Source organism: Netta rufina (genome assembly GCF_964035555.1).
Source record: "Netta rufina genome assembly, chromosome: 4".
Lineage (NCBI taxonomy): Eukaryota > Metazoa > Chordata > Aves > Anseriformes > Anatidae > Netta > Netta rufina.
The window spans coordinates 50,614,402-50,641,347 of NC_140127.1; the positions used below are offsets into that span (position 1 = coordinate 50,614,402).

The 26,946-nt window shown below is 38.0% G+C and overlaps 1 protein-coding gene across 1 annotated transcript in view; it reads right to left on the bottom strand.

Moving 5' to 3' along the window:
* Positions 1-26,946, bottom strand: part of GABRB1 (gamma-aminobutyric acid type A receptor subunit beta1) — a gene marked incomplete at its 3' end in the record, with an annotated part of 124,341 nt that overhangs the window by 54,826 nt on the left and 42,569 nt on the right. Inside the window, exon 4 of the mRNA XM_084285607.1 lies at positions 2,640-2,860. Coding sequence (XP_084141733.1) covers positions 2,640-2,860 — 221 coding nt within the window. The remainder of the gene's footprint in view (positions 1-2,639; positions 2,861-26,946) is intronic.

Genomic DNA, 26,946 nt, shown 5'->3' on the forward strand with positions numbered 1-26,946 from the left:
TATATGAAGAAATTGTTGTTTGTATGAACTAAGGGTAATCTGTAGGCCGACAGAGGCATGTTTATTACCATAAGGAAAGTGACCTCTAATAGACACAAAATGTTCAGTGCAGTAATTGCCATCTGTGGTATGAAACCCACTTCAATGTCTCTTAACTCAATTATTCCTTCTGCACTTTGTCTTCAATTAGATCGTTCATGTGGGATTGGGACATTACATGTGTTTTCACTGGCAGACTGCAGAACAAATACTGCTCACCAGATGCATCTAAGCAGCTGTTTTCTTCTTGGAGAAATGATGGCACAGCAGCTTGAGCTGCAAACAAGACCCAACAGCTGAACACCTCTTTCTGCACATGGTTGGTGATGAAGAGGTGCTGGTGGAGACAGGGACACGTCTGGCAATGACTGGCTCTCCTGAGCCCTTGCTGTTTTCTCTGACGTGAGGAGAGAAAAAGCAGAAACCCAGGAGAGGCCTAGGTTGCCCTTGTGCCATTTATGTTAATGGCAAAAGGCAGGGATGAAAGAGTAGAAGAGAATTGCCCAGTGCTGGAATGTATGCGGAATATAGATTGCCTTTTATGTCAGTGAGGTGGTCTTTTTTTTTTTTTTTTTTTTTTTTTTTTTTTTTTTTTTTTTTTTTTGTGTGTGTGTGTGTGTGTGTGTTTTGTTTTGTTTGTTTTTCCTACTGAGATAGGTTAGGTATTGAATGGGGTATTAAGCTGCAGAGCTGTATCAGTTGCAGAGCTGATGCTTAACCATCCCAATATGAATGGTTATTTCATCACACCAACCAGGAGTCTCGTTATGTGAAGGATGCAATCTTTGCTGCTGCACTGGAGGTTTGCTTGAGCACCTCTGGGACTAAGAGAACAAACTGTTATGCTCAGCAGTGTCACAGCTTCTTGTCCAGGCTCATGCTTTGTGGATGAGGCCTGTAAGTGGACTTGCAGCAGATTCACCAGATGCTACAGCTTCTTTTGCTGTCTTCTGCAGAAGACAGTTATTGACATCAGATGTGCAGCATATATATGGAAATATGTGCACAACATATACTACTAGGTGTAGTTTATGTTGTACACAAATGGCTTGTGAGGGACTATTTGGCTCTAATACACACTTTTGCCATTATGCAAACCCTGGAATGAAATAAATCTATTTCCTGGCCTTAAACAAACAAACAAAAAGTATTTTGAAAAATTCTTGGGCCAAAAAGTCCTTTAATGATGACTGTTTTGCTAAATTGATTTTCAGTTTGATTGAAAAGAACTGTAGGAGGTCTGAAGGCAATGGGAAAGATGTGGTTTTTACATGCTCTGTTTAGCAGGTCATAATGACAGTCTGTAGTCTATCAGCTATTTCCTCATGGGTTCCTTGTTTTCCTTTTCACAACTGAAGCAGCAATTTTTCTGTAACAGAGCAGATCTGTCTGTACCAAAGTGCCTTGGTGCCAAGTGATGCATGACCTTTGAATCTAATAAGTTCAAAAAAAAAATAATTATGATAAACCAAATTAATAATTTTTAAATGATTTTTTTTTTTTTGTTTATTTGTTTCTTGTGAAGCTTCAGTTGATGGGTTGGAAAGTTCTCTCTGAGTGCATGGGTAATGATATGTTTTAGAAGGTTGTGCTTTTATAGGGTAACATGTCCCTTTAAACTTTTATTTTCAGTAAACTCTAAGTTATCTTTCCCAAAATATTACTTTCATTTTGAATTGCTACAGCAGTTCCTCCTCTTCTATCTCCCCCTCCCTCTCCTGATTTCTCCTCCTATTTTATGATTTTAAGGTATTTCATCTAGGTTTTATGCTTTATGTGATTTTTTTTTTCCTTATTAACTGAAGTATGGTTTTGGTTTTATAATCTCCAGGCATTTTCAGTGTTGAACAATAACAGTGATCAAAGGTTGTTTCAAGCAAGCAATGAGTTTTCCCCTTCTACCCACCCCTCAGCAAAGCTACCTTAACTTTAAAAATTATGCAAAGCCTACTCAAGCTCTGCAGCATAAGATAAAACTTGGTTTGGTTTTAATTATACATTTTGAACATTATCATTAGATCATGTCTGTTCCGACCTTAGAATATATTTTATCTATTGGGGTAAATATAGGTTGTATTTTATAAAGTAGCAATGGTGGTGTGAAGAGACAATAATAAACCAAGGCAGATTAAAGAAAATCTATACTCACAAGCATCAGTAATCTTTAAATAGTTCAAGTAAATTCACAAATTCATTCTTTTTATTCCCTACCAAATGTTGGATGCATTTCTTCAGATGACTCCTAAATTTTGCATTTTATATCATTCTAAAGAACTGCATGAAAGATTTCAGAAGGAATGATTTGTCTAAGTTATGGCTGATGATCAGGTAAGAACAGTACTAACATGCTCAGAAGAGCTGAAAGAGACACTTTTCTTAGTTATAGCTAATAAAAATAATTTTGATGCCTTGTGGAAAATAGTTGGATGTATTTTTGTGCTGTATATAGTATATTTGCTGACTTTTAAAGCCGCAGTGAGAAACCAAGAAAAAGGAGAGCATTGGTAATACCTGTACTTACCAACTACTAGCCATATGTCTGATTTAAAACAAGCAAATAAACAACAAGCAAAAACAAAACCAAAAAAATGACAACATACCGTAGACCGTAAAGGACTGTCCCATCTGGATGGAGCCGAATCATTCGGTTTTTCACTGTCACTCCATGGACAAATGACTTCTTGTCATTTAGGAAATATGTGTCAGGCACCCAGAGCTGGTCAGCCACTCTGTTGTCCAGTGTTAGGTTCAGAGGTATTCCAGAATAAGAAAGCCTTTTATCCCTCCAGGACTGCTGGAAGTACATGGTAAGGGTGTAATCCTACAGAATAAATGAGAAAGGCTTTTTGTATTTTGCATACTGAATAACTTAACATAAATTTAGTTTTAAATAACTTTCTGTTCAGTAGCAGAATATCAAAAAAGCACCAGGAAGTTTAAGGTTCATTGCAATGTTGTCAATATCTGTGAGTCTTGGCTTGTTTGTGTTAATGCAGAACTTCACACTACTCCCCAGTGTCAGTGACCACCCACCACAACGCCCCTGGCCATGGGCTTAAAAAACCTCTTGTGCCAGAGGGAATGCATGGTATGTTTGGGTCTCCAGTCTATAGGTTAAAGGGTCTCTGGTCTACAGACCACGCTTGCCATCTTTTGATAGGTTTTCTTTAACATGAAAAAAGCAGGGTTTTGTTGACCTCAGTCAAATAGCCCTGAACACCATTGAAAACACCTTTTGATATTTGCTGTCTTCATTGTGAAAAATTCCTCCCACAATCCAGAAAGGCTAGCAGTCCCTAGACCATCTGAGATAGAGCAAAAATGACTGCAGAAAGTATAATGAACAATTTCTCATGTTGAGAGTGCTGCAGTTGCCAAGTGTAATGACCTTTGGTAGCTGGGCATATCTCACTTGAGCCCAGATGCTTTCTGGCCTTGGCAATCAAATATTACTGCACAGAAAATGAACATTGCCTGACTATTACACTGTAGCTTTGGGGAAGTACCATTCACAAAGTCCTTCAGCTTTACACTTGGTCAGGAAAGAAACTGTTGTAAAAGACTTCTGGTCTGACTTACTCCCTCAAGTCTTTCACTTTGTGCATTTAGTCGTTTTAAAGGTACTCAAGTTTTTGATGTGGAAAAGCCCACATGCTTTATGTCTGATGGATTTCTTAAACAATGTCTGAAACAGCAGTATGTAGACTGCTGGTTTTATCTTCCTTCTCTTCTCTCCTACCCCCGTTTTCAAGTGGCAGGTCATTTTGTCATGCATTTAGCAATAAAAGAGCAGTAACATTACAGATGCTGGGTAAGATTTTCTTTTATGTGAGAGAAGGCCTCACCTCTGTCATCCTTACAAACCCTAGCCTGTACTGTAATTTTGGAAGAAATAGAGAGCGTAAAAGCCGTCTGTGATTTCCTCTCTTCATCTTCACTGGCTTCTTAAGATGTACCACTACCATGAAAATCAAAGCACTGTTGTTACCTTTCTAAAAGACTTTCTGCCTGAAATGTTGCATCTAGCAGAGCTATAAACTATAGGCTGATCACTAGGAAAATAAGTCAATATTAATAGAAATGTTGCTTTCCCTGGGCCTGCAGTAGTTGCCCTGTATAGAGGACACTCCATGACTTGATCAGCAGTCCTATACATTATGTAATTTACATCAGTTCTGAGAATCAATTTTTAAGCATCTCCTACATGTGACCTCTTCAGGTCTGCAAGGTTACCCATGGCAGAGCCAAGAGGTGGTATGCAGAAGATGTAAGTCTTGACCACATAACTAGGAGCAGGTAGGAGGAGGTCAGGACAGCTAGTTTTCCTTTTCACAGCACACTGATTAAGCACAAAGTTCCTTGGGGACAGAGCAAGTGTTTATTTCTAACTTTGCCTCAGATTAATTTAATCTGTGAAGGAGTCTGGCTGGACTCTGACCATGTATGCTTGGCTGAATGTGTAGAAACTTGAGGTGGAAAGGCTTCAACCCACCCTTGACTCTACAGCCACCTTCCAGATGGGGAATCAAAGAGGTCAAAACCTTTGTCATGGGTAACTGTCACTGCTGCAGAAATACCTGGATGGGTGGACTATTTGGCTTCTCAGCTGCTGATGAGTTACCAATCATTAGCCAAGTGTGGTATGAATTTAAGTCACCACTCAATTTCACTTTCTATTTCAAAGGTTTGATCTTCACTGGTTGAGGAAAAGGATAACTGTATCCATCGTCACTTCTACAACAACATGGTTTAAAAACAATAACAACAACAATAATGATAATAAAAAAGAACAACATAAACTCTTTTGTCGCCTTTTGTGTTTCTTCCTGAAATTTAAGTGTAATGAAGGCAGTGCATGTGTTGATGCTGCCCTGCCAGCTGTTGCTGAAGGGGCTTTTGCAATTACAGGTTTATGTGACAGGAGTAATGTGCTAAGGCATGCACTGCACTCTGCTGAATATGTGATTTGTAATTTAAATGGTGGAAAAAGCATGGAGAAATATGAACCCTGAGGAAGCAAATTTTTGAGAATGTATGTTGAGGGATTTTTGAAACTGCAAAGATCCCATGGCTTGCTGCAGCTGAGCAAAGCAAGCTACCAGGATGACTATGAGAAGTTCCCATGACAGTGTTCCCACATCGCCCAATTGAGGAATTTAGAAAAAATATTGTTGCCAGTGGTTGGCTTCAAGGACAAGGTCTACGTGACTGCTAATCACAAGGGGGTTGTTTTCTTGCAGGTGGGGTTGTTTTTTTGTAGTTGTTTGTCTGAGTGCTTTTGACCAATAATCTTGTGTGAGACACTATCCGCCCCTGTTAAGTTCACTATAAAAGTCAGGCTATTCAGGTAATAAATGGAGCATGATTTGACCATACTGGTGTTTGTTGTGCTTTCGGCCGTTCTTCCTGCAACAAATGTAATGTCCAATTTGGATAGCTTTGGGTTAGAAGCAAGCACTTAAAGAGAAGTTAAATCCTTGCCTTTCCTTCCTTGTAGAGATACACCGACACCAGATGTGAGCTGGATGAGAAAAAAATAATCAATATTCTCATGCAGTTTTCATATGTTGTATCTTTTTTTTTTTTTTTATTTATCCTGCCCTATTTCAACCAATTTTACATAGAAAAGGTTTCATAAGTGTGTGATACAAGTTAAATTCTCAATGCTCAGCTCTTTGCTTGGTACCCTCTGTCTTCTGTCTAATTCAGCAGAGAAAATTCAGTCTGCAGCACAGATGGAATACGAATTCCAATTACACATAATTACCTTTTTCTTCCCTTCCTGCTTTCCTTTATATTTTCACCATGTCTAAAAGCTGCTTTTGTAAAACTGTCATGTCACCCTGGAGAAAAAGGCTAAAAATTGAGGATTTTCTGTGTGTGATGGATCTCAAAGATCAATCAGAGAGAATTATAGCCAAGATAGGCTACAAGATATCTTAAGGATGTGATCAGGAAAAAAAAAAAAAAAGTCTCTTGGCTATGGCTAGTGGTAGAAAATAAATTGCTATTTTTAGCATCACAGTCTGTCTCAGAAATTTTATTTCATCCAGCTGTGCTTTACACAGAATACTACTGTTGATGACACTACAGGAGAGACAATAAACCTGTGCCCCACAGCTGTGTTGTACTATAGAAATATGTGGCATGCCAACAAGTGTTAGTGGGAAGAGAAAACCTGAGCTTTATCTTAAAAGAATTTTCATGTTTCTTAACTCAGAAAGAGTTGTATTTTCTTTCCATTCTCCAGAACCCAAGAGAGTTACTCATTCAATATTTTAATGAAGAAAATACGTTGTATACTGTGTTTGTGAGAAACCTATTCACTGTGAGTTTTTATTTTAAAAATACAAGTTTAAAGTTAATGGTAATGTAATTTTATGTAATGGTTATTTTAATGAAAAAAAGTATATCTGAACTACAATAGTGCAATACATATGTGCATATGTATTTTTAGGGAATGTAGCCTTACCTTTCTCCTGTTTGATCAGTGAGGAGTGAAATACCAGCAAAACATATGGCTAGCTTCACCTTGGGATTTTTTCTATTATCACAATTTGTTATATTTTACAGTAATGTATGTGAGGTGAGGTGAGAATTTAATGACTAACCACCTTCTAGCCTGTACAATTTGCTTAGGATTCTGTAGTTTCAAGCTCTAGGGTATATGAATACTATCTGAATCTTCCATATCTAAATTGGTGGTTGGCTGCAGAATTTTTTAACTTTTTATGACAGCTTCCTAAGATCTCAAGCGTCTGTCTAGATGTGAAAATAAATCAGACTATGTTTAATGTTTGCATTTAGAAATTTCTAATCCTGAGTTTAAAAAGAAGAGCCCAATATAAAAATAAAAATAAATAAAGAAAAGAATCTGTTTCTGCAGATAACTGTTCATTTGAATAATTTAGTTTAAAAACTGTGTTGTGTTTTTGTTTTTTAGAAATGTGCTGAATATTTCTGCATAACTTTACTTACTATAACAAAAGAAAAAAATGAAAATGTATGATATTTCAGTAATTCTAATTGAGCTGTCCATATTTTCCTCAAAAAGTCCAGGTCGGATGGGGCTGACCCAGGATATGCCCTTGCCCATGTCAGAGAGGGTGGAACTAGATGGTCTTTAAGGTCCCTTCCAAGCCAAACCATTCTGTGAAATGCTGTTCTATTTTCCTTGGGTGTAGTCTTCTTCCTAGTGCTAAATGTCTAAGCACCAATGATAACATTGGTTTTTTGTGTAGTGATTTTTGTTGTTGTTGTATGTGATAAAGCCTGATATGTTAAAATTAGATGATTTTTGTTTGTTTGTTTGTTTACTTGGTAATTGTGCATTTTTTTTCTTTTTTTTTTTCTTTTTTTTTTTTTCCTTTCTTTTTTTTTTTTTTCTTTATCGAACTGGGAAGGTATGAGAGCAAGTGTGTATGGATGTATATTGTAGTATGTAAGTCAGTCTGTGTATCAGTAACATGAACTGTGAGAGGACAATGCCTGCTGGACTTCAGGATGGCTCTGGCATCTCCCTTTTGGGGTTTAAAACTTCTCAGAGCAAGAACACAAGATATCATATGAGTATGGGTACGTTTATGCAATATCAATAAACATGTTTTGATTTTAGCTAAACTGATTTCAGATGTAGGATGTAATGAGTGACACGAGGCATCAACTAGATGGGGTCTTGCTGAGCTTGGAGTATGTAATTACTTTTCTGGTTGGATTACATGGAGTAAATTCCATATGCTACCCTGTAACCGAGTTGGAAATACTATCTTACATTACCCTTTGTCAGCTTTGGAAGATTAAGAAAAGATTCCCAAATTTCAGCTGAGCTTCATTCAAAACTTACAGGATTATGAGCTCAGGTCAATTTTGCACCAAAACCAACTATCAAGTCTAGACTAAACAAGGAGTTAATTTGGTGGGTTGAAATGGCTCCATGTAGGACAGTGGAAGATAAGAAACCTTCCTGTAGCTCCAAAGTGGAATGAAATAGCTGTGAAAACAGAACTTTGTTGAGCATCTTTAGAAATAGGGGAGACATAATTAGAAATATCTCAATAAAAAGTTTTTCTTGTTTTCACTTTGAATTCATTTTAAAATTAAAATATTAGTAGACTTCAAGTGAATGAGTTGCTGAGCTAATTTCCATAACATAATACCAGTAAGTAACAGGAGAAATTTCTCATTAGGTTGGCTTGTGTGAGGCATTTTAATGAGGTGTGCTAGGTTAAGACACATGCTTACATGTTTGTCTCGGGTAAGAGAGAGATTCTGTGAAAACGTGAATAAGAGAAACTAACATATTTTCCTCTAAACGGCAAATTTATTTCTTAATCTGAATTTAATTAGGCTCATAAATAAACATTGGCACCAAGCTTCACTCTTCACCTAGGTAATATAAATTTCTTGTATGAGAGAAAATGAATGGACTACTCATGCCTCATGTACTTGAGGCTAAAAAAAGCAATTTGTAGTTCCAGTAAATAATATGCTGAAGATCTTTCACACCATGCTAATTCCTTTTTTTTATTTCTATTACTTTGTTCACTATACATGTATATTTGAACAATTTCATTGTGCAATGTGTATAGATGATGTAAGGGTAGTAATGGATTTTTAGTTTCCCGATAAACCTCTGCATCTCTCTGAAACCAGTAGAGATGCATTAAAATGGCTAGGTAATTTCTACTTGTTGGTAATTTTCACTGTGCGGTTTACTAGTTCAGCACAGCAGAACACGTGAAATATGTTGCTGTACTATAATCTAACTTCCTGAGGGACACGCTGGTCTCACCCTGCTTATTTGCTAATTTACAGACTCCAGTAGAATAAAAGACCAGTATAAATGTCTGCTATATTTAACAGACTGCAGGCATGCATGTTTTAAGAAGAAAATAGAGGAGATCTTTTAACTTGCAGTGTTCAGCAGTATGATCTAAAATGTTTTCCCTCTTCCCAAGGTTGTCTCAGTCTAAGTTCCATTACTGTTTTATATGTTTAAATAGTGAATATCAAAACACATCCCCAAAGTCTTACCAGATAAAAAAATTAACACTACGAATATAATTCTTAGCAGAAAATAGTAAATGGAAGGATATTCTGTGAATCCATAACTGTTCTAGCTCAATTCAATGTCAAAGGTTAGAACTCCAGGTGAATTTGCTCATGAGGTCACTGTGCAGCAAAACAAATACGAGAAACACATCAATGTTACATACTTTTCGTAGATAACAGTGTACATTGATATTGGTGGAATGCACACTGTATACCCAAACAAACTGAAATTTAAATCATATCCTTGAGAAGCATCCAATAATCAAGTATGTGGCAGCACTACAGAAAATGAGATGCAATGCAATTCAAATACAGTATAACTTAATCAAGAAAAATATAATTGAAATTGCAATTTAAAATTAAATATAGAGTGATGATCAGGATACTAATACTGACTGAAAAAAGGCCAGAAATGTAGAATACCAATGTACATAAATCCTGCAGTGATTGCAAGCTATGATTAATTAGGGAAGATTACCTTCCATGTTTTCTGGATACAGAGAAGGGAAAGGTAGAGTTTAAGACTGTAAGTGCTGTACTTGCAAATTGGAAAAGGCATGTTCATTCATGTGTTGTATGCTAGCGCATCAGTGTTTGTTCAATAACAGTTAGTTGTCCTCTGGTCCATCCTGGAATCTTGGAAACCTAGGTGAGTATTCATGCCCTCAACCTACAAAAGAGCTATTTTAAGACAAAGGAATGTAAATTGTGTGTAATTACCAATACATACTTTGTGCTCAATTGCATACAGGGCACAAATTTAGTGGAAAACATTTTTGCCCAAATTATGGAGCAAATTCTTTATTAATTTTAGAACATTATTCATGTTCTACTTATTCTGTTCTCTAAAAACATCAGGGAAGCTATGTGTTTTTATTAAGCCTGCAGTCCAGCCGAGCAAGGAGGTCAGTGAGTTGTAGTGATTGATTGTATTTGCCTTTTTTTTCTAAGGGCACGGGTTAGTGCTCCTTCTGGCTTTGTTTTTAAGTGAAGACTGATGCAGCATATGTTGTCTCATTCCCCTCTTCAGCCCAAGGTAGTGGGAGGAGGGGGAAGGAGTTTGGAAGTATGTACTCAAATTATTCAATGTGCTATCTTGTTTCACAGGAGGATATAGTTCTTGTGAACTAGACTTCTATCAGGGAAACAAGATAGGAAGCTCCACTGTCTACAGGATGTCTACAAGATGATAAGAAAAAAATATCTCTATTGGCAAGATAAACTATTTTTTATATTTTTTAACAGGATTAGAATTTTCTCAAAGCAAGCTTCACTTTTGCAGAAATCACATTTTCTGTCAGAAAATTTAAATCGCTTGAAGATGCAAGATTTCTGTAGGATAAAAAGTTGTGTAAGGTATTATTATTTTGTTTGATCCATTTGGTAGCTCTAGTTGATAATGAAGTGCCATGTACTTTTTCAGAAGTGCTGGTAATTCTCCAGAGAAGTGTGTCATAAACCTTGTTGGCATTTATAACCTCACAATTAAATTAAGTATGTAGCATCACAGTTGTTTCTTACAGAAAGAAGCAGAGATCTGGCAGGAGTCCGCATAGCTGTAATGATGATTCCCTTTATTGTTCAAAGCACAGCCAGGAACAAGATTAGACTCATTATAAGTGTAGCATGTTGTAAATGAAGGCACTTATCATTACTGTATTGGGATCCAATATTACTCTTTGCAGTCAACGGCAGAAGTCCCCTTAAATACAATGGGATTAGACTCATGTCCAATGTCTTCAATCATTGGTGAAAAAAGGAAAGCAAAAGGCAAAATATCTATCAGTTCTTGAAATAAAACCATCTATTTTGTTGCATTTTTTTTCCAGTGTTTTGGTGCATGCTGCTTCTGAGATTTAAATGGGCTGTTATGATAGTTGTGCTTCATTCATCTGCCATTATTTAACTTAGAGGGGGCTAAATTCTCCCTCTTAAAATCTTCTCTTTTCTGCTCTGTGTTATGTGAAGAAGAGTTAGTACTTCTGTACTTGGGATTGGTTTCCCATTTAATTACCCTCTGCTTTTGCTCTCTTATTCGAGCTTTGCTAGCCTGGGAGGCCTGAACATGCTGCTTGTTGTATGGGAAGAAAACAGATCACAGAATCATAGAATATCCTGAGCTGGAATGGTCTCACTAGGATCAGTGAGTCCAACTCCTGGCTCCATGCAGGAACACCCCAAAATCATACCATACATCTGAGAGCACTGTCCAAATGCTTCCTGAACTCTGTCAGGCTTGGTGCCATTACCACTTCCCTTGGGACCCTGTCCCAGTGCCTGACCACCCTCTGGATGAAGAACCTTGTCTCTGTTCATATGCAGGTATGAAAGGGAACAGTGGAGTGATATTTGAGGACTGTGACATTTTGCCCAAGTAGTGTTGTCTTCATCCTCTCTGCAGAGCAAGCACTCCAAGGTAAAGAAGTTTCAAGCTTTAATTCACGTTCCAAAATATTTCATATTTCAGCCAGCTTGGACTGAAAGCATGAATACACAGGAGTGAGGATGGGTATTTGGTAGGAAACAGTACCTCTGAGGTTCTAACGTTGAACTTCTTGAAGGTGGCTCCTTAGTGACTGGAAGGATGACTCTTAAAGAGGTGGGCATAGATCAGCTCTGAGGGTCTACCACTTGATATGTGCTATGAGGAATAAAACAAACTAAGAAAATGTTGCTGGAAAGATGCAAGTTTCAGTAAAGTGAAAACATTGCAGAAAAGTGTAGAATTAAACACCACTTCCCTTGGTACCAATAAGAAAGAGAATTGGAAAGGAGCCCTTTTTGATGACAACAGTTGTTTCCGAAGCACATGATGTTTTTCTTGTAATTTCCAGTTAGCTCAGCAGGCGTGAACTATGAGCCTATTAGGAAGTGTACTGCAAGTCTATGGAGGAAGGCACAGCAATAAGAGTTCAGAATTCCTCATGGTGTCAGTGAACAGTGCTGCAGGCAAAGCTGAGCTTATTGTTAGTCTGGGAGCAGATGGAAGTTGCTGAATTTTATCTTATACACTACTGTGTAAGCCATAATACATTGTGTACTAATTTCATTAGCACTGGACAGAAAGTTGAAGAGAACATGACCCCACAAGAGAACAATGTGCCCATGTTTTCCCTGATCTTTCTTTTTCTATTTATGTACTTGCAAAACCATCTCGTTACCATTCACATCCCTTGCCAGATTCAACTCCAGGTCAGCCTTGACTTTTCCAACCCTATGCCTGCAAGACAGAACAGCAACTCTGTACTTCTCTTGGGTCACCAGCCCTTGCTTCTACCTCTGGTGCTTTTCCTTTTATGTCTGAATTCATTAGAAATGATCATCCATGTTGATCTCCTGCTGCTTTTTCTTGAATTTCTGCTTGTCAGGATGGATCTTTCTTGAACTTGGAGAAGCTGATCTTTGGATATTAGCCAGCTCTCCTAGACCACTCTTTACTCCAGAGCCATATCCTATGGGATTCTTCCAAGCAGATCTTTAAAGAGGTTGAAGTCTGTCCCCCTGAAATCTAGGTCTGGGTCCTGATTTTTGTCCTGTTACCTCATCTTGGGATCCTGAACTCCACCATTTCACGGTCTTTACATTTAAGACTGCCTCTGACTTTCATGTCTTGGACCAGTTCTCCCTTGTTTCTAACTATCAGGTCCAGCAAAGCACCTTCCCCTGTTGGCTTCTTAATTACTAGTGCCAGGAAGCTGTTGTCAATGAATTTAAGAAATTTTCTGGAGCACCTGAGCCCTGCAGTATCATTATTTTAGCAAATATCAGGGTGGTTAAAGTCTTTCATGAGAACCAGGGCCTGTGAACACAAGGCTTCTTCCAGCTTTTGGAAGAAGACTTCATCATCATCCTTCTGATCAGGAAGTCTATAGAAGATACTAACTACAACAACACCCACGTGTGTCTGCCTATTAATCTTGATTCACAAACTCTTGACTGATGTCTGATACATCCTAAGGCAAAACTACATGCAGCTGCTCTCTGTGCATAGAGCTCTGCTCTCTCACATCAAGCAAAACTCCCCCTCTTGCTGTTCATCCAAATCCACGTAGCCTGTTCATCCACAAAAACTTTATTGTTGCTTTTCTTGCCAGTTTTGTTGCCTTGCTTCTACCTCTCGTATGCTCCCATCTGTGTTACAGTACATCAAGAAGTATCTGTCTTAGGCAAATAGGCCTTCTGCTGAAATTCCTGGTCTCCGTGCATGATAGGATGGATTGTTCCTGGATTTCAGAATTTTTTTCTTTAAAAATCCTTTTCACTTTATGACAGCTTGCTGGGGAATTTTACCTAGCAATTACCCATACAAGCCAAATTTTACCTGAAGTCCAGAGTTTTAACTCTGCTGCTCACTTTTCCGGCTGTCCTCCAGATCCTGAATCTGTCGTCTTGTGGTCACTGCAAACCAAGCGTGCTGTGAAGGCTTGCATCCAGGATGTTTCTACAAAAGGCAGCTTGAGAAAAAATCTTCCCCCTGTGATTTCTCATGAGCTGAATAATTCAAATGTTAAGCTACTTACACGATGATCTAACATCGTAGTTGATGAGTTTATAACACTGATGCAAATTTTCTGTGGAAAACTTGCTTTTGGCTTTTGCAGGGACTCAGTTTGCCATTAGATGAATACATCAACACTAAATCCTCAGAACAGAATCCAGGATATTTTTAGAGTGTTAATAAAGGACCTTGTTTTATTTTTATCTTACTAATAGTATAACCAATTGGATAACTAATTGAGTTGGCCAATTTAATGTGATTAATCTGATTAAAACCCTACAAATCCAGTGTCATTGCCAGCTTCATAGGAATCCACTTTTCAAAACATTTTATAGTATGTGTAGGCATTTCAGGAGAGAGAAAAACAAGCAAGACCAATAATAACTCATCAGTTAGTTTGAAGGCATGTGAGTACCCCTGAATACTGACTAAGATACGGAAGCACAGTGTCTCTTTTCTGAAAAATAAGTAACTAGGGAGAACATACGAAAGGTACTTATTTGGAAAACTGAGTAGCTTCATGCAGAAAGTTGGCTCCAATATACCAAAAACCTAGGAAAGTGTTTTCCTGCAAACAAGATTAAAGATAAAGCAAGACCAAAAATCCATTTTCTTTAATTAAAGAATCAGCTTAATCAGCTTAAGGTGAAAAATCTCTCTCTGATAATGAAGCCTCAGAAGAGTTTCACTTCAGTCAAGTCCAAGATGACCACTATTCTCATCCTTTCCTGTGGGTCAGCACACATTGGAATAGGTAGTTAGGAAGCAGGGAAAATTGTTCCAGTTTAAAAAATAGCTAGTAAGGAAGAAGGAAAAATTTTTCCAGTTTAAAAATGAACTTTGTCAATACTATGGTTTTTTTTTTGTTTGTTTGTTGATATTTTTTTTTTTTTTAATGTAAATAAGTTCCTTGATCCTACCACCACAAGGGCTACCCAAATACTGATGATAAGGCAGGAAAAGGCAGCTTGCAGTAAAGGGAGAACACAAAGCAGCTCAGAGTGGCGGTGAAGCTATAGCCTAGAACAGTTTTAAAGCCTCAAAAAAGAGGCAAGGAAAATATAGGGACTTGTGAAAGTTTTTAGAGCATGCTTGCTGTTCTCAGCTGAAGGCAAATATCATTGAAGTTTTTGATTGTTAGTCATAGGAGACCAGGAGTAACCAGGACAAGTCTGCAGTTTGGGGCCATGCTTGGAGATACATCAGAGGCCAGTCATGTTAGCTCTGTAAAGCCTTATACAGCATCCAGGCCAGAGTGATGGAAGAAGCTCAGATCTGACACCCATCTACAAGAAGGGCCGGAGGGCAGACCCAGGAAACTATAGGCCTGTCAGTTTGACCTCAGTGCCAGGGAAACTCATAGAGCAGATTATCTTGAGTGTCATCACGCGGTACTTACAGGGCAACCAGGTGATCAGGCCCAGTCAGCATGGGTTTATGAAAGGCAGGTCCTGCTTGATGAACCTGATCTCCTTCTATGATAAAGTGACGCACTTGGTGGATGAGGGAAAGGCTGTGGATGTGGTCTACCTTGACTTCAGCAAGGCTTTTGACACCGTTTCCCACAGCATTCTCCTCAAGAAACTGTCTGCTTGTGGTTTGGACTGGTGCACGCTTCGTTGGGTTAGAAACTGGCTGGATAGCCGGGCCCAAAGAGTCATGGTGAATGGAGTCAAATCCAGTTGGAGGCGAGTCACCAGTGGTGTTCCCCAGGGCTCAGTACTGGGGCCTGTCCTCTTTAATATCTTTATCGATGATCTGGATGAGGGGATTGAGTGCACCCTCAGTAAGTTTGCAGATGACATCAAGTTGGGTGCGTGTGTAGATCTGCTTGAGGGTAGGAAGGCTCTGCAGGAGGATCTGGATAGGCTGGACAGATGGGCTGAGGTCAATTGTATGAAGCTCAACAAGGCTAAGTGTCGGGTCCTGCACCTGGGGTGCAATAACCCCAAGCAGAGCTACAGGCTGGGAGAGGAATGGTTGGAAAGCTGCCAGGCGGAGAAGGACCTGGGAGTATCAGTGGATAGTCGGCTGAATATGAGCCAGCAGTGTGCTCAGGTGGCCAAGAAGGCCAACGGCATCCTGGCTTGAAGCAATGTGGCCAGCACGTCTAGGGAAGTGGTTGTCCCCCTGTCCCTGGCTCTGGTGAGGCTGCACCTCAAGTACTGTGTTCAGTTTTGGGCCCCTCGCTACAAGAAGGACATTGAGGTGCTTGAGCGAGTCCAGAGAAGGGCGACGAAGCTGGTGAGGGGCCTGGAGAACAAGTCCTATGAGGAGCGGCTGAGGGAGCTGGGCTTGTTCAGCCTGGAGAAGAGGAGGCTCAGGGGCAACCTTATCGCTCTTTATAAGTACATTAAAGGAGGCTGCAGAGAGGTGGGGGTTGGTCTGTTCTCCCATGTACCTGGTGACAGGATGAGGGGGAACAGGCTAAAGTTGCACCAGGGGTGTTTTAGGTTGGATATTAGGAAGAACTGCTTTACTGTGAAGGTTGTGAGGCATTGGAATGGGCTGCCCAGGGAAGCAGTTGAGTCACCATTCCTGGAGGTTTTTAAAAGATGTTTAGATGTTGAACTTAGCGATATGGTTTAGTGGAGGACTTGTTAGTGTTAGGTCAGAGGTTGAACTTGATGATCTTGAGGTCTCTTCCAACCTAGACAATTCTGTGATTCTGTGATTCTGTGATCTGCTGCCAGGGCTGTGCTGACACTTGCTGAATGATTGTGGCACCCAAAGTCTGAGACCTGGCATCTGGTGACCTATCTGTTATCTTGCATTGATTACGTTTGTTTGTTAAACTGGTCGGTATCATCTGGCATTTGTTTCTTCATTATCATCAGAAAAAAATCTTGTGTGTATTTAAAAAAAAATAAGTTAAAGAAAAATTAATATCTGAACTGTTTGCCAAAGAAAAAACAGGCAGGATCTTCAGCTTTTCCTTACTTGCTAGAGATGGTTGCTGAATGTTGAGGCTTTGCTCTGAAGCTTATCCTGCATGGTGATTTTGAAAAGGGCAGACTGGAAACATTTCTGAGAGACATTATTATTACTATAATAATAATTATTATTGTTATTCTACTGAAATGTTAGTTTTCTTGGTCCATCCTGACATGGCAGCAACAGTACATATAGCAGTGTTTTTGCTCACAGCTTTACTCCCTTTAGAGCTTTTTACGGACAGCAGTGTCGTGGTATGAATGGTTAAGATCAAACTTCTCATGGTGACCCATATGTGTTGATCACTGACACATAAGATGCAGATTTGGTCTGTCCTTAATTTATTGTTATTGACATGATACAGCCCAGAGAATCTGCTGAGCGCTGAGGGTTCCTAAGTCCATGGTTTGTTGGCCAGACAATGTTTACTTCTGGGTTTTTTAATTCTGGAGTCATTGCAGTGCCTTCTCCATGTCAACTAAAAGCCCTCATGAATTTCTTTCATTTAAAAACAAGCAAACAGCTGCTTGCTCCTGGTAAGTTTTTACTGCTTTGCAAATTAGACAATTTCCATCCCATAGAGGAATGGAAATTCAGTGTGTTTTCAGGAATGAAACAAGAACTTCAAATTGTGCCTGTTTTTATTCCTTCTTCTACAAATATGACTATTTTTCTGTTTTCTTTGCTTAATGCCTCCACTGAGTAGAAAGATACTTTTTCTGTTAAAACCCATTTATATTCAGCCAGAAATGTTCTTCATGCAGCTGGCCAAGCTATGTGAAGAGTAGGTCTGTGCCACTGTTTTTTAAAGCTAAAATGTAATGTTCTCCCAACTGCAGCGTTTGGTAGGATTTGCTTAAGTTATTACAGGGCTGATCAAAAGCATCGGAGTCAGAGGCATATAAAATGTGGAGGTTCATAAGGCTTGACTTTTCTGAAGACAAATGGGTTATTTGTGGACGTAAATGGAAAACCAATGGCAAAACATCCCGGCAGAGAAGCAAAATACGGGAGAGGTGTAGCTCTTCTTTTGCATCTGTAAAGCTGATTTGTGGCAAGAAGGAGATGCTGGTAAGAAAGTGAAGCTAGGACAGGAAACAAGCTCTTTGTCAATTTTGCCGTATGGCTGAGATGGTGACCAGGTTATGATGCTGTTCATGATGTGAGCAGTGATGGAGACGGTGGGGAGGTTCTTCCTTGTGGTTCTGGTGGCAACTCTCCAATTTCTGATTCTTCACTGGAATAAAATGGCCATCCATGGTGACTTCTAGATGGAGATATGGGCCTTTTCAGGTGGCTAGGTAACTAATGCTCCATCACAAAGTAGGACACAGCACCCTGTCATGCAGTAACAAAAGCTATGAAGGAACATGGCAAATGGCTTCTGTTAAGGTTACAGGTGCAGTCAGATATAGCCTTAGTGGAGTGAACCTTTTCCATATATATCACCTCTTATTTGCCTTACAAGATCACGTAAAGCTTGATTGGAGAATTAATGGATTTATATCAGTGTTTGCTGAAAGGCTTAGAGATAAACACAGTAGCTAGTTGCAGGACTTTCCAGATTGATTTTTTTTTTTTTTTTTTTTCTGGGTAGATGGTTAGTTTGTCATTTATTTATAGCACAAATGGCTTTGGTACCTGTTAGAGTACAGTAATAAATTTACCAAACTACTAAATAGTATGTTTTCCTGCTTGCTTTCAGCTGATTACAATATCTCTAGGTATTGCAGGTTAATATGAACATCTGTTTCTTGGAGATTGACTCTTTACAAACAGTAATTGTAGAGCTAATAAATAGAGTGGAGAATGGTGTTTAGGAAACAGCTAGGGACAATTCTGCCTCTCTTTGCTAAGTCTCATCCTAGTATTTCATTCCTTTTACTAGCTTGGCTTTCCAAAATGTCCCACAGTAGACTTGCCACATGCAATTTCTTTGGGGCAGGATAGAAAATCAGGTAGTGACTTTGGGACTTGGATGAACTTGCTCTAACATTCCGAGTTATCATTAGAAAAGGACAGTCCTGCCTTTTCCCCTACCTCTCTGAGCTCTAGAGCACAAAGCCAGCAGCAAATCTCACTCGAGCACTCACTACTGCTTTCAAGGAGAAATCTTCTCCCTTAATTCCTCATAATTTAAAATGAGTGAAATCAATTACTTTCCTAGTATGCTTTTCAGTTTGCTATTTTTAATGATAGAAGTGAATCTGACACCTAATTTGCAGTCTTTAAAACAGGCTGAGGAAAATGTGTCATAAATAAGTCTTGAGAGGAATATAAATTAGCATGGTTCAGGGTACAATAACTTCCCTACTATTTCAAGTCTGACCCATAAAGCTATAGGGAGGTGATTCCCCTTCTTATATTTTTTCACATATTATCTGATGCTGGTCATTACTGGAGACAGGACTATAGAGGACCTCTTGTCCTGGGTAGCACAAGAGCCGTGTTCTAAGACAGCTGTATGAATGTTAACTCATGGATATCTCCTGGATTGCAGACCTGTTAAAATAGGTAAACAGATGTCTGTGCATCAAGCAGTGAAATAGCATCAGATGAGAAAGAGCTCTGTAGCTTCTGCAAAAACTCTGACAGTTAATTTAACATATAAAATCTTACTTAGAACATGTAGGGGGCAGGATAGGAGAATAAATTGGCTTTGGCTGTAGTAAAATGAAATCCTATAGGCTTAGAGAAATGCTGTAAATTGCCAGCTTCAGTGACAGCTGCTGCAGTTTTGAGACATACATAACGCTTCTGACTTATGTCTTGTCTCAGGGAGCAACTCAGAAAATGTAATTCCAACCCAGCACTTTTTTTTTTTTTTTTTGATATCATGTCCTATATCACCATCCTGAGATTTGGGAAGAGCTCACTACGATTAGTGTTCTGTGTGGGAACAATGATTTCTCTTTCTATTTATCTTTATTTTTTATTTTATTTTATTTTATTTTATTTTATTTTATTTTATTTTATTTTATTTTATTTTATTTTATTTTATTTTATTTTATTTTATTTTATTTTTATTTTCAGGAACCATTTCTATTATTTAATCTTGGTCAGTTTTTAACTGTATTCCTTACTTCCTCAAGTTCCGTGTGCAAAGATTGTTTGTCATAAATATCCTTGTTCCTTTGCAACATCATCAGTGTAGGTCAGTTCAATATTGCATGAATTGTTTAAATCTCTCCCCAAACCTTTTCCTTCTCAGGGCAAGCCAAAGTCTAGCAACTGAAGGAAAATCACTATGGTTACACCACCTAGTTCTAGTGATGAGCCCAAGATTTAAGCCTGACTGCTTGTAACAAAATATGTATTTGAGATACCCCCCAGACATTTGGGATTGTGTTTGCAAGTGTTAAGAAAGACACTGTCGGTTTTAGACAATTCCACTGCAACCTTTCCCTTGCAAGACAGTGATCTGCCATTATAGATGGATTGCTTACATAAGAAGTGAAGGAATACACACAAGTTTAAAACACAGCTCAAGGCATGTTGGTTTCTTTTTTCAGGCAGACATCTTTCAGTCAGATTTAGTCACCACTCTGGTTAGCAATCTGTGTCAATACTGTCAGCCAAAATATGATTGAAAGCCGATTCCTTTCCAGCTGCAAATATTGCCAAGGCATCACTGTGAGGCATTTTTAGGCATTATGAGAGCTATGAACATTATGAAGCACTGAAGTTTCTGCAAGCTACAGCAAATGACTTTTATGGCCAAGGTGGCTAGTGTTTGCTGTATTAAGGTCGCTCATCCCAAATAGTACCTAATTTCAATTCAATTGCTTCCAGAGGAGGGCAGTATCGCTGACCTACCACACTTTTCTGCAGTAGCGGGGTATCCACCTGTAAACCAACCATGACTAAAAATCCTAGCAGAGAGGCCAAGGACCAGAATCATAGAGATCTGTTGAGTAGCTCAGCTGCTGTGTGACAGCAAGTGTGCAAACTGACTTCTGTGTGCAAAGTCAGATGTGGGATTAAGTTTATCACGGAACTGAAATCAACATGCAGATCTTCAGTTGTTTTAATCTGCAGAACCACTGCAGGAGATGTATGTTGATGTGCACTGGTGCTGCCATGGTCAATAATTCGCTTAAGTGTGTGCCTCATTTCAAGCACCCAGTGTCCTCACTGAAAGTGGAGCTGCTTGGAGGGATGTAGATGCCTGAGCTCTGCCACAGCAGTATGGGGGGCTCTGCTCAAGGCCAAGACTAATGTGAGAATCTGAGCAAATGATGCTTTTGCACTTGGCAGATGGCTCCTAGCTGTGGCTAAAGCATAAAAGGCAATCTGGACAGGGAATGTGGGTCATGTCACTTCATATTTTTCTTTGATAACTGATTGTCTTGATAAAAGAAATGTGGTGCACCTCAACTATGTGGTGTTCAGTAAATCACCTGAGGTTATGTGAGTTAAATTGGAGAAGATGGGGGTTACAAGAACAAAGTTCTCAAACTAAAGTTCTTCTACATGAAATGGATGAAATACATATATGCCAAGGGAGAATGCAGCTGGAAATCTTCAAGGATCAGATTTGAGACTATTTTTTTATTTTGTCTTTAATGACTTGGCACAAGAAATCAAATTGTGTCAATCATATTTTCAATTGATATTAACCCGGGAGACACTGTCAATATCATGGAGTATAAGAATATCACAATGACTATCTTGAATTTTGGGGTAGTAGAAGTAGGATTATATTCAATACTGAATAGGACAAGATCATGGACTAGGAGACTAGGATTTATTTTACCAGCTGAGACTTTACTGGGGAATGGGACAAAGAGAAGAAGAGCTGGATATTTATCAGTCTAATATGCCACCCTTTTGCAGATGTACTAGGCGAAATATGATCCTACTGTGATGTATTGCAGATGAGTCAGGGAGGTGCTAACCCTGCTGTCCATGAGCAAGTAGGACTGGGAATACTGGGTGTCATCCAATATATCATCAAGGAAATTAATTCAGGCTAGGGCAGTTGCAGAGAAGGTCAGGTGAGTGGAGAAGTAGGGTCCTGAATGCCAGTTCCAGCTCTGGCAGCTCAGGTTAACCTGAGTTTTGGAAGCCACGAGAAGAGAGTTGTGTGCAGTGGATGGAGCTCTTCCACAAGTCAACACTGGCTGGGCTACCTGCTCTGACTTTCAATGCTATGCCTTTACACACTGATGAGAACTAATTGTTAAAAATGCATTTCTGTCAAAAACTCTATTTTGCTCTCAGCATTGAAACAATCGCTGGTAACGTTGGATCTGCTGCTCCTAAAGCTGTGGGCTGTTTCCTTACTTGTTCTTCAGGTAGGATAGCAATTCATCTCTCCCCCAGCTTCAAAGATATTCGTGGCAACTCCAGCAATGCCTACAAGCTGTGAGGTTAGGCTGTGCTGTGCTGCTCCCTGCAGACAGGAAGAGACATTTTCAGTCTAAATTGCATGATGACAATATCCCCCTTTGATAGGGGGTGAACAGTAGGGTAGTCTGCAGATGTTTTATGGGAATTGTCATCATCAACCATCCAAACCTTCATGATGTTTTTTCTGGGGAAGGATATGGCTCAACAGGGAGAGGATGTGGAGTCTGAAGTACTGGGTATTGAGGGTGAAGGGTCAGGTGAAGGCTGGCTCCTCGGAGATCAGAAGGGATCAGAAGACAACTCAGGAAATCACTTCCCTGAATAATATTTCAAGTGTGGAGTCCCTTTTTACAAGCCTTTCACTTCTATTAATTTTGAATCACCCAAAATTAAAAACTTCAGTTTTCTTGCTAAAATGAAAATCCCTCTTAAATATTTTTGAGCAAATGGCACCTCACTTTTTTTTTTCTTTTTTTAAAAGAAACTCCCCACCCAACAATTTATCATTAATTAAGTATAGATGAATATGTAATGGAAAATATCATTAAAAAAATATATCAGACTGTTGATGTGGAGTAATTTTTATGCTACGGTAGTTGAAAGATGGCAGAAAATATGAGAATTCATGAACTTTTATTTTTAAAACCTTCTGTTCTGAAATACCTCCCTAAAATTCCATCCGAACATTTCAAAGCATGTGGGTGTTCAGTTTCTTTATAAGCTATACCTACAAGTTCATATGTAAATCACAGAATGACACAGGTTGGAGGAAACCTCCACAGAACCACCTCCAGTTGACAGCATGTCAAACTACATCAGGTTTCCTAAGGTCTTGACAAGTTGAGTTTTGAGTATTTCCAAGAATGGAAGCTCCACAACCTCTCTGGGCTACCTGTCTTTGTGTTTCACTGCCCTCATGGAGAAAATCTTCATCCTTATGTTCAGTCAGAATTTCTCACATATTGTAACCTATGTCCTTTGTCTTTCATCTTGTTCCTGTGATATGCATCAGTTTTAAATACAAAAAGATAATACTTATGTACTGAACTGAAAATTTTTTTAGAAGCTGTTTCTTAAAAATAGTGTGTGATATTGATTTTTTTTTTTTTTGATTTCTTATATTCACACATTTTTTATCATTCTTTTTTTGAAAAGTAAATTTATTAACATTTAATTTGTGACTATGTAAGACAACCTATGGTTAAAAGCCTCAAGTGTCTTGTAATTATCTCTAAACTGTCTTTTTGTTCCACTGAATTTTTGTTTGAAATTTGGGCTGCAATGATTAATTTTGAATATGTAGACCAGAAAATTCAAGGAGATCAAAGGACGTTTTTTAATTTCTTCACCTAGAGTAAAGGGAAATTTCTCATTGACATGTGTTGGGTCAGTGGCTTTAAACTAACACCAGGTGGGAACCGTTTCTCTCACTTCTGTGAAGGTAACTAGGAAAATAATTTAATTCACATAAGGTATTTTTCTGAGAGAATCTCCTACGTTATTTTACCCTGTAATGTTCTAGTTATAGCATGTGTGTACTTCTATTTTTTCTTTAATTAAAGTGTGTCAGGAGATAATAATGAGGATTAATTTTTTTAACCATGAAATGCTGTCATTTCTCAGCAGAAGAATGACAGAAATAGAGCTCATGAAGAATTAATCCAGAACACTTTACTGTGATTAAATTCACATTACTAAGGAAAAAGAAATAACAGTGAAAGCTTTGAGTCACTTTAGGTAACAGTTAAGTCAGGTGTGTTGTATTTGTTTTAGATTTTCTTCTATTTCCAAGTGTGAAGAACACTGAGGAAAAAAGTAAAGAAAGTGTCCTTTACTAGTATCCTGTGAGCAAAGACATTTTGGGAATCAAGTTCTATAGCTGCTTGCTTAGCAATGCAGATGTGATCTAGAGAACATTCATAAGTATCTTTAGCTATTGTTTAGAACTATTTCTTTCTGGTCACTGTATTTGTCGCTACCATAGAAATAGGTATCTATCATAGAAATGTGTGTAGTTCAAGTATTAAGTCTATAAGAATGTTTTGGTGTATATCCGGATATAAGAATTGGCTTCCAGCTAAGCTTTTTATAATCATCTGCAAACTTAGAGAAAGGAAAGATCTGATATTTGATTTCAGAATACCACCTCATTTCCCTTTCTTTTCACTGTCCAGGGTATAATATATTTCTTTAATAAAGAAGACATGCTTCAGTAATAGAAAGCACACTGTTATGATGCTGGAGGGACTAAGATAGCGTTTGCATTGTTCTCTCGTCTATTTGCAAATATTCTTTTATTATCAGCTTTTACTGATAAAATGTGGCTGTTTTGTGTGGCAATGACTAATTAGATACTTCCTATCCAAGCCAGGATGCTCTTGGTTCTCTTTGTCTGTCCTCCTGTAAAGCCACAGAAGGAATCAAAGTGGAGTCTGTACAAATTCTGGATGCAGTGCATTCTGCATCATCATTTTGACTGAAAAAAAAAAAATGCTTTTGTTAGGTAAACAGGCAGCCTGGCTTTTGCATAGCCTTACAGAGCTGCTACAACTAAATTGGAAACAAATCCTGAAGAAAAGATTGCTGGTTAAGGTGATAAAACATCTGTAAGGGGAAAAAGAAAGAGAAAATCAAATGGAATCAGAAATATAATTATCATTGGAGATGTTGGGGAAAAAAGGAAGATGCAATTGCAGAGAAAAGGGAAGATTTAATTTCAGTCTTGGGAAAATCTAAGAGAATAAAATAAAGGAGAAACACCATAAGGTTTATTGTAAATTTAGAAAAGTGTTAGTGTCCTGCAGGAACTATTTCTGAGACTCCTGATTTTTACAGATTGTTAGTTTAAAATTTTTATTGCTCTTTTAGAACTTTACAAGTCCTAATATACACTTCAGGGATGTTCATGTGAACGCATAATTTGGTCTACTGAACTTTGACACTATTTGTCTCAGGTACCTTTAATAACTTTTTAATTACACTCTCCTGTCAGGAAGAGTATTCAGCCTTTATTTAAAATAAAATGCGTGTCTGCTGCCACTCAAATATAAGCACTGAGCAAGCTTTGTCTTCCTTCCTTAACCAAATGTAGAGGCAATGGGATGTGGATCCCTTTCCTAAAAGGAACTATGATTTCTGGTGATGGAGTAACTGCTTATATTTGTGAACTTGACATGCCCAACCAAACTGGGCTAGTAGAGAGTTGTGGCTTATCCACTCCAAAAGCTTGTAAATACTTGAAATATAGTGAAAAGACATATGTAATAGAGCAAACAGCAAAACCATAAAATTATTATTGTAAGAAACTTAGCAAGGGATTTACAGTTTCATAAGAAAAAAAAAAAAAAAAAAGCCAGCAAACCATTTTTCCAAAGAGAAATTAGTAAGGACAGGTGGTGACTGCCTTTGGAAATCGATGCCCCTTTCTGACAAATGCGTTAATTTATAATGGCTGGTAGTGTCATGTGCAGGCAACCTTCCTGATCTAATAAAGACAACTCTCGCATTTCACAGATGCTGAAATCTAAATTTGGCTTTTGATGATAGACTGGATCAACGCTTTAGTTAAGGCAACCTATAATCCTTCCTTTAGCTGTTACTTTCCACTGCATGTGGCAACACGTACTTTTTGTCCTATAGAGAGGAGGTAATTTCCAAAATGTTTACTGGGAAAGATGAGTAGGTAGGCTTTTTGGGATATTGTTGGAGAATCTGAATATAAATCCAGTGATTATGTATGCTAACCATTTGATCATTACTGGGAGTCTTCTTTGTGTCCTTCTATTTCTAATTTTATTTTATTTTTTCCTTTTTATATAGTTCTGAGAATTTTCACAACTCTACTTTGTAACTAAAACAGAATTAAATGGCCTACCCTAAAGTTCAGATACTCTCATTAATATATGCAGTCCAATTTCATTTGTTATCAAGTATTACTGGAAAACGATCACACCAAGGAAAGTTATAATTTGTGTGTATAAACTATGCAAAGTTAAAGAGGCAGAATTTGCAGAATATTTTGTTCACAAGAAATTGCATGTTATGTAAGCACAGACTTATACTTGACGAGGACCTTTAAAGGGAATAGAAAAGTAATATTAAATTCAGAGGTATGCTCTTGATGTCTGTTTTTCTGTATTTCTGGTAAATTAGAGATGCGTACATACTGCTTTGACTATTCTAACATACATTTTGAAGCAGTTTGCATGAATTTCTGGTATTATTTCAGTTTTTGTTATTTACTTATTGTGTACCATGTACGTGTTTTTTTGTTCATAATACCTTTCATGTAATGAAGTTCAGTTCTGGACAGACTGGAAGGATCTGACATTATCATGCACAGGAAAATTTAAAATTACCTTCCATCATGGGAATGTGTTTCCAAAGATAGTGTTCAGAGAGACATTGCTTTGGGTAAAGTATTTTGCTCCTGCAGACCATAATCAGTTCTCCAAAGGTGCAGTATTTCATCCTAAAGCATGCCTCAAATATTAAAAAATGCCCCTGTTTAAAAGTGCATCACACATGAAGAAAAGGAAATTTCTCAACATTTTCTCAATGGATTTAAAAACTACTTGGCACAGATATTTCTGCAATGAGTAGTAATATTATTACTAAGCTAATTTATTTTTATTTTAAATCCTAAAAATTATATTTCTTATGAATTCCCTTTTCTCTTCAATTTTTTAAAATATAAAAATCCTTCTTTATAGGAATATTCTCTCTCTTATAGGAATATGGTCTTATTCTTTCATTTTCAGCCTTTGGCCATGTTAATATGAAAATATGTTTTCATCATAGACCCTAACATCTTCTGGCTATAGAAATGATCAGTATGAATGACCAATATAAATGACAAGTTTATTTATACTATTATAAAATAATACAGTCTGTTTTATAAAATACTCAAAAAAAATTGTTGTGTTCAAAGATGAAGGAAGAAGTAACACTACAGAAAAGTGATGGGACAAGGTTATGTTTTATTTAATGTTCCTTACGGATTCATTTTACTTCTTTTCATACAGCATAAAGGCAAGTTCATTGCCATTCATTGAGCTAATATTTCCCTGACA